Source organism: Podarcis erhardii (assembly GCF_964252035.2).
Source record: "Podarcis erhardii genome assembly, chromosome: 10".
NCBI classification, from domain to species: Eukaryota; Metazoa; Chordata; class Lepidosauria; order Squamata; family Lacertidae; genus Podarcis; species Podarcis erhardii.
Window position 1 is genome coordinate 75,084,433 of NC_138500.1, and position 9,154 is coordinate 75,093,586.

The window sequence follows — 9,154 nt, forward strand, 5'->3', positions numbered from 1 at the left end:
CAGGAGCTGCAGTGATAGCTGTTACTTGGATTCTCCCCTCTATCCAGAACTAGCTGATGTCCAGTGGTACGGACAGGAGAAAGCCAAGCCTGGAACTCTCGTGTGAATCCCCTTGACCTCAGCTGTTCAAACGCATCAATGCCATTCTGAAAAATCACCTCACTGCCTCTCATTTGCCTTACACTGGCGCCTGATACCAGCTTCAAGTCAAAGCACTTTTTGCATAAGGCAACTGAAGATGATGTTAGAAAAACAGATCCATCCCCAACCAGTAGCAGAAAACTAATTCCTTCACTCCTGGTTACTTCAAACTGCCATGTGCCTCACAGAGATCACCCCAGAGCAGAGGGCAAATTTACAAATAACTTGGATGTAAAGAACACCACAGGCAGTCAATTCAAACCATTCAAGGTTGCATAAGCCTCTTTCTTTGATATGTACAACTGTTCTAACATATGATTTGAACTCTATAAAGTCAAAGTACTAGTTAACGCTAATGTGACAGCTATCATGAAATACCCTTTTCATTGCAGAAAAAGACTGTAGGGAATGGAGAATGATCCTATCATTTCAGAGTGAGCCAGAATACTGTACTGCAACTGTTCTGTGCTGCCAAAGATTTCAGTAGCTGTTTTATGATGCATTTAAAAGTATCCATTTTTTTCAGAAACCGTAACGCTACTATTCTGTAACTTGCCTTCCATCTTGATGCTCTAAGCACCACTCTACTATGATGATACGCACCCCACACAACCTGGGCAGATATCATCTGAGAAAACTCTGAAAAGATGAACAAGGGCAAGGAATTGCTTCTTTTTAACGTTCCTGTGATTAGTTGCAAGTAAAACAACCAATAAATTTTTCAGAGGATTTCTATGATCAGTTGTGAAGTAAAATGCCAAAAAACGTCGTTATGTTTAAAATCAATTTGCCTAGAAAATGTCTCACATCACGGAAAAGCACACCATGTAAGCTTGACAGCAAAATACAGTAATATTTGTGTGGGGAAGGGCTTATTGACTGGCCAGGGAAGTGAACTATGCTTCAAAAAGGAGTGCTTGGCAGTTTTTATTTGTTTACGAGCAGTTTAGGTTGTTTTCCTAAGATGAATCATGAAGAGCTTACAAAACCTTTTGACACGAAGTATGGTTGTCTGCCAATACCAAAAGAGAGGAAACTACAAGTTTACATGTACACTTGAGCAATGCTTTTTTATACACTTCTAGAAAGCCATCATACTTCACAAGGCCTCAGTACTTTTATAATGAACTAATGCACAAACTTCTAGGTCCCTGGTCAACTGCTAGTTTGCTGGAGGACCACCATGGAAAAGGAATGGCCAGGAAGAAGCAAGGATCATAACAACCCTCCCAAGCCCATAGACCACCTCCCAAGTCCCAATGCCACTAGTATTTTGCCCCTGGATGGACAACCGTGGGGACCAGAACACCCTTTTCTGGTGCCACCAGTTGCTCAACCCCTGATCTCAACAGATATGGGAGCAGGCACACCAGGTCTTCACTATGGTGTGATGCTGTTGTTGTGCCACCCAACGGCCAAGTGTCTTGCCCCCCTTCCCCAAATGTTATGTTTGTGTGCATGCAGCTGACAAACTGAAGAGAGGCTCTAAAAAGAAAAGAAGAAAAGCCCTAAAGGCCATTTTTCTTGAAGAAAAAAAAGAAAGATTCCACAAACACCAGGAACACAAGAAACCTAAATTCTCCCAAATGGAACAAAAGAACTACTGCTCTTCCAAGAAGGAATGGTAGAAGATTTTGCACCATTAAGTAGGGCTGGGCAATATCTGATATATCATCAGCTCTATCACAAAATAAGGATGGAGCTATGAAGAGGCAATGGCTGGCTTCATGGTTTTTCTTGAATTGTGATATTTGCATAGCGTGCACACAGACACACACATGATTTGTGATATATTGCCAGGTCAAAAATTATGAAGCCAGTTTCAAAATATGGACTTTGAGCCAGTTTTGGACGATATATTGATATATCACCCAGCCCTACTGTTAAGACTCAGTAAGGGTCTGTCTAAAAGCAGAGAAAGAACAAGCTAAAATCACAAGCAAGAGTGAGATCACTGAAGCAAATAGCACAAGAACAGGTTGTCTTATTTCTATTTCATTTTCATCAAGAAGGCATTATGTAAACATCCACATCTTAAGCCCTTATGTCCATATGCCATTGTGATGAACAGAACAAATGACATTTCATTTGAAGCAATAACCGCAGTCCGTCACCAAGTTAGGCTTAAGTAACACTGAAGTCAGTGGAATCCAAGCACCTTAACAATTACAGTTTTGCAGCCAATGTTGCTTTTAAACATCTCATCTTAAAATAAGATTGGAAAATGTATTGATTTAGTCTCTCTTAAAAATAAAGTATCAGCAAAATAATAAACTATGACAATAACATGCAACTTAAATGGCGTCGTCTTAACGTTTTACCAAGGAAATTCTCCAAAGTTAATGCTTCTTCTCTCCTACACGCTGCCCCTCTCTGTGTGTGTCTCTGTGTGTAGTAGTACCCTCTGCTAGCAACATCCAGCATATGGCTTCACAAACCAAAACAACCAACTAGACGCATCCTTCTCAACTTAAGTACCGTCTTTTTCCGTGTATAAGACTAGGTTTTTTCCCTAAAAAATAAAGTCAGATATTAGGGGGCATCTTATACACAGATACATTCCCCCCCCCCGCCCCCCGCCACCATTTTCTTAAATCTGAGTCCCCAAAAATACATGGAGGCATCTTATAGACTGAAAAATACGGTATGTGTAGTATATGGACTTAAACTGGTTTAACATTCATTCCCTCACTGTGGAGAACTATAGTTCTCAGCATATGAAAGGACTGCTAACAGAATTTGCAGCCCCTTCATTAAATTACACTTCCTGTAAATTCTTTAGCAGAAGCCATGACAGGTAAAACTGGTAGATTACTGATTAAACTCACCTTCCAGGCTCCATCTAAACAACTTGATTTGTTTTAATTTGTACCTGAAAAGTAAATCGGAATGCTTGCCAAAATCACCTTAGTAAACATACCAACAGTAATGGAAATCACAGTCACCCAGTCTAGCTAAAAAGTTATTTGTGACTAGTTTGCTTCACTGCTTCAATGGTCACACCTGAAACCAGATGGACTGGGGCTCCTTTTTTTATCGGGCTGTTTGGATATGATCCTGATGGACCAATAGTTCCCATCTGTTACATCCTAATGAGAACTGGCATGTTATTTTGCAGCAATACTGGCAGCCCTAAGTCAATAGAGAATGGACTCAAATTTTCAGAAGCAGAGTAACATTCTCAAGGGGGGTGGGAGGAAGGCCATGTTGAGTAGGGGAGAGCAGGGTGTGTTTCATTTTTGTTTTTTTAGTCAAGGCACTTGTGAGCCAGTCTGGTAGTAAAGACAGAAATTAAGTAAAACAGGTTTTACTGTTTAACTCAATTCAGTTATACAAAACTGTACATAAAGTGTTAATCGGGAGATTATATGAGGGGGTAAACCATAGCTATTGTATACAAGCACTTGACTACCCCCACTAATAACCCCCTTGAATTTTGCTTTTGTATCCATGAAAAGGTCCCTCATCCATTATTGCATTTTGTCCGTATGTACAAACCACCACCCTGGCAGGGTTTATTTTTAAAATAATATTATATGCAGTTGAGTGTTGGAAATGTTGGGAAGGGGGCGGGGAGGTCCAGTTTGTTTTGTTTTGTTTTCCCACCCCAGTATTAGTTTTAGTTTTGGACATAGCAAACCCCAATCAGGTGCTATCAGATGACCAGTTACTGCTTAGTTAACTAGATGTAAAGTTTTACATATATATAAATATATATATATTAATGTCAATAGTTTTATTACAAGTTGAGCAAAATGGACTCTAGTTTAAAATAAGGGGGAAATTAGAACTCTTCTGAAATGGACTGTAGAGCATGTAAAATGATTTTACTGAAACCTGTGCAACGGTAATCAAGGGGAAGGAAAAAAATGTTATGTTGTAGAAAAGTTTGCAGAATTTTTTTTTAAAAAATCTGCTTTTAATTTATTCTTTTTCTATTAAGAATTTGTATAGTTACCTTTACATTTTGCAAAAACAGTGTTGTCAACACTTCCTTATTAAAGAATTTTCAAGATGAAATTTGGTGTCCGTAATTTTTTCTGCAGTATCCAAGGTGACTTTATGAGCAGTCTCTCTTAATTTAGTGGTGCCCACTCCTAGTTGTGCAGACTTGGCTCAGTGCACACGACACATCAAACAATAGTTTAAAGCGTTTCTGTGAATGAGCAGTGAGTTGTTCCAGTCCTGCTCCCCAAGCACGTGGAAACAAACCAGAGGCTAACTTGCTGTTATATGTATGACCCTGGACTCTTCTAACAAGCCACAATACACCGAGATTTCCAGTGATGTGAGAACCAGGCCCCTGCCTTCTGTCTTGCATCAGCGGCTTCAAACATTAGTGCCAGCATTTGTGCAAACCACTTTTACTCTTTTATATCCATGTGCAGGAACACTAGATGGTTGGTAACTAAATTTAGGATAAAAATAGAGCCTAAAGCTACAATACTATCAAGCAAGATTCCTCTCTTTGAGAGGAGGGTTCCAGCTTATGAAACTACCCCCCCTCCCATCCTAAAGTCTTATTTATCAAGATTCAAGCAAAATCCTTCAAAACGTTTCTGCTCAACTGAAAAACAATTTTATTGTACTGTATTCAACTGAAAAACAATTTTATTGTACTGTATTCATCAGCTGGGACGCGGGTGGCGCTGTGGGTAAAACCTCAGCGCTTAGGACTTGCCGATCACATGGTCGGCGGTTCGAATCCCCGCGGCGGGGTGCGCTCCCGTCATTCGGTCCCAGCGCCTGCCAACCTAGCAGTTCAAAAGCACCCCCGGGTGCAAGTAGATAAATAGGGACCGCTTACCAGCGGGAAGGTAAACGGTGTTCCGTGTGCTGCGCTGGCTCGCCAGATGCAGCTTGTCGCACTGGCCACATGACCCGGAAGTGTCTGCGGACAGCGCTGGCTCCCGGCCTATAGAGTGAGATGAGCGCACAACCCTAGAGTCTGGCAAGACTGGCCCATATGGGCAGGGGTACCTTTACCTTTATTCATCAGCTAGTGATGGCTATCCAGGTTGTACCTTTTCTTAAGGTACAGGTTGTTGTGTACTTGAACACAAGCTTGTGGCTGCCATTCAGGTCAAGCCCAGAGATGAGGAGCCTCCCTCATGCCTGGGATGAAAACCCAGTTGCCACAGCAGATTTCTCATTAAGATACTCCCTTAGCCAGGACAGCTGGAAATGCTTATTTTGCAGTTCCTGTGGTTTCCAGTACGGTGCCATTCCACAGATTGCTAGAGGATAAACTTAATTCTGACACAGGATGCAATATCATACAGAAAGCTTATTTTCAGGACCACCAGCCAGGAGAGAAAATGCCCATAAAGGAATGCTTTCCGGGAGAAGTAGCTTTTTCCCACATTCAGCAATGCTGCCATTGCCTTCCAGAATTTAAACATCTGCTTACATAGTCTGTAAAAGGCACTCCCCAGTCCAAGTCGCACTTGCTACACCTAGCATGTCATCCCTCTTGTGGGAGGTGAAATATCTACTCATGATCTTTCCAAGACCCTAAGGACTCTGCTTCTCTTTTAAAAGATGCTCCTCCTTAACTCAGAGTACGTACTGCCATTTTCCTTCAGGACAAAATTATAGTTCTTGTAAATCACAGACACCAATGTTTCTAAACTATTTAAAGAGCATAAAACCAAGGCCAGACTAAATGGCTGAATTTGGAAACCACTGGGGCGAGCCATGGAAGACCGTTGCAACATGAGAAATATGTCCTGCTATATTAAATCCCCTTGATGTGTACAAAACAATTTACAACCCACCAGCATTTTCTTCACAGCATCTTCTTGTCCACTCACCAGATATTCCCAGCCTAATCAGCTACAATGCTGCCTTCCCTTAGCCAAAAGCTCCTGCTTACTCATTTTAAACTCTACATATTTCTGTACCACCTCCTGGGCTTTAATACTTTAGACTGCAACATTTTCCAGGCCTAAGAAGTTTCAAGGGAATAGTGATTTTTGTTTCTTTCTGTCAACGTCTCCAATATATTTATTGAAAAGAACCATTAGCCAAGCAGTTACATTATACTTTTATGGGCAAAAAAGTAATTTTATAAAGATCTAACTGCTACCTCCTCCTCTCTAAGGCTGGAACACCATATTTGCCACCAAAGGCAGCATTCCCAACCTCTTGTGTTGGCTCTTTGCAGGGTGAAGCAGCAGCCAGGTATAGCAAGGGGAGCTCAGCTCTTCCTACATTTGCAGCATTTCAGAGGCACCACCTCCCCCAACCCAATGGAGGGGGATTTGAGATGCACTTGCTAGCCAGGTGGAAACAAGCAGCAGGAAAAGAGCCTGCAGAGGAAAAGTGTGCGCAGGAAACAGTGGTCCACGTGTGTGCACAGCCCCTCCTGCCAGCAGTTTTCTTTCCACAATCCCACGCCCCTAAAAAACCAAACAGAAGGTTGGGAATCCCACATTTGTCACTGAATGTGTGTACCTTTGCCCTACTGACTGAAGCTTTTCCAACACATTATAAAGATTCAAAGTAAAGTTATAGTTTAAATTCCCATTTAAAGGCAATTAACTGAACAAACATGGAGGACAGGCTTATGGTGCCAGCAAGCAAAAAAACAACCCAACTCAACACTTACTGACCTTAGTAAGCAACCAGCATCTCAAAAGGCCCTCTGCAAAAATCCTCAGAGGAGTTTCTCTCAACATACTGCAGGAGAGCTTTTCTAGAACAAGATACCCTGCCCCTTCCCAAATTCATCTTTAAAACCCTGCCCTGTGCCATTTTTGGCATTGTTGCTCTTTATATTCTTTTGAAAGTGTGAGAGCTTTTAAAATAAAATATTGAGCAAGCTAGGACAATACTCCAGTTATCAGGAAAGGAGATGCTAAACCACTGTGTGAAGTAACCACACCACTGCCTCCCCCCAACCCCCAGTGCCTCCAGGAATGCGAGAATGTGCCCATAAACTTGGTATCATCACACTCTGGAAACAAAAGTCCTGTTTACCACAGTCCTGTAAGAAATCCAGTCTCGACTGCCACATTCTGGAGGAGCAGACATTCTTCTCCGAGTTTTCTACCCGGCCTCCCAGACAGATACTGGAGTAAAGAGTCTCCAGTCTTCCATGAGCAGCAGCTGCCACAGCAGCATGCACCCTATAATCTCTGCCTAGTGACTAAACAGAACGGAAACAGATCAAAACCCTTTTAAAAAATGCAAATATGTTTTATTTGCTGCTTATTCAGTTTCCTAAAGATGAAAATATCCTGAACTGGCAGAACTTGAATTGTTCATAAAGTACAACAGGATCAAACCCCATGAAAACCCTGCCAACTTCAGTGCATGGAAGAATCTGAGCTGAGAGAGACTTCCAGAAGTTTGTCAAATGAACTAAGACAGTTTCAACCAACCTGAAAGAGAATTGTGCACCTGGACTATCAATACATTATTCAGAGACCAAAGCACCTACATATTTACAAATTGAGAACCTCCTACACTCTATCTTCCAGCCATACACAGCAATAGAATCTCAAGTATTCAAGTGGTCCTAAATAACCCTCCCTCACACAGTGTCCCAAGCTGTTATTAAATAATCCGAAGTGCCCTTGAGGTCAAAGTATCCACCCACACAAGAGAGGCTGCCTGGTGTGTCCTTGAAAGATTAAATGTTGTGGACTCATGTCTTTCCTATCAACCTCTGTGAAAGGAGAGAGGGAGGAAAGTGTACTGTGCTTCTTGCTTCAGAGGTAATAATATTGTTCCAAGTCTCTCCAAGTGAAAGCACAGCAGAGGTGCACACCTTCAGAGGAGGCTGCTTCCTGCATCTCTGGAGGAGTTACTGTTCTGGGCATGCTTCCTGCCATTTGGGAGTCATGCTTGTATTCGTGGTCTGTGCACAGCACACAAGGAATGGGCTCCTCTGAAAGCAGCGAATTTTACTCCTAATTATTAAAAATAAACATTCTCTGCAATAAGAGTGGTTTTGTCTTCATTTTAAAGAAAAGGTTGCCTGAACTATCAGAAATATGGTAAACACAGTCTTACTACCATTATTCTGAACAAAACTGATGTACATTTGAAGAATTTAAGCTGCAAGACACATACTTGGAAGTCAATGTGGATACTGTTCCGTAAACTGTCACAAATTCATTCAGCTTCAGAGCTGTAATGGAAATGTCATGGACCAGAGAACCTTGGCTAATCTGCATACTTTAGCTATTTGCAATTAGCATGGTTAGCATTGTTATCTGCATGAACATTATGGATGCCAAGGAACAGCTGGTGTAGACATTTCATGTGCTCTGTTAGCCCTCACATCAAATAAGGCAGGCACTGAATTAACTTAAAGGCATTAAAAGTGCTGTTGAATGCACCCTCAGAACTTACATTTTCATATTTTTCTGCAAGCTGAATACTATTTAGTGAACTGAATGTTTTCATCGCAGCCTATGTCCTGAAAATGACCTCCCAATCCCTACCATGTACACAGTAAGAATTAAAAAGTATAATTAAGCTTAAACTGCTGAACCTGACTGCCTCAATGACTTTTTCCTTCCATATAAATCTGCTCTTGCTTTTGAGATCCGTTTTGAAAGACCTAATCTCGGAGCTTATCAACCTGGACTATTAGGCAAATGATCAGTCTATGTCTGGTGTGTCCCATTTCTGCACATATTCATTCTTAAATCCATTCCATTGTTGCATTCATCTGTGCATTGCTAATACACACAAAATACTACCTTAGAGAGCATTTTGTAAGCAAATACTTTATCTTTTATATATAAATTTATTGAATTTCCTATTTTTTACGAAATTGACTTCAAATTAAATAGTTGCATTGCTTCATGCATTGACTTCTCACTCACACCTCCAGAGTGTTTTTGTTCAAACTCTTTTCTACTGTGTTATATATCAAACTCTTACCTTACAGAAATCCCTCTAATACAATTACTTTAACTTTTTTTCTTCCACTGTTCCCATCTTGTACATAATTTATTTCAATGTATGCCTTCCTAAATTTACTTTATCTTAAAATACA

General features: G+C 41.0%; 1 protein-coding gene across 8 annotated transcripts in view; it reads left to right on the forward strand.

Moving 5' to 3' along the window:
- The window catches only part of FRMD4A (FERM domain containing 4A), a 434,031-nt gene extending 429,870 nt beyond the window's left edge, over positions 1–4,161 (forward strand). For all 8 annotated transcript variants that reach the window (XM_081879084.1, XM_081879085.1, XM_081879086.1 and 5 more), the window contains one exon: positions 4–4,161. In XM_081879084.1, the coding sequence (XP_081735210.1) occupies positions 4–106 (103 nt within the window). In that variant the 3' untranslated portion in view covers positions 107–4,161. The remainder of the gene's footprint in view (positions 1–3) is intronic.
- Positions 4,162–9,154: the final 4,993 nt, after the last annotated feature.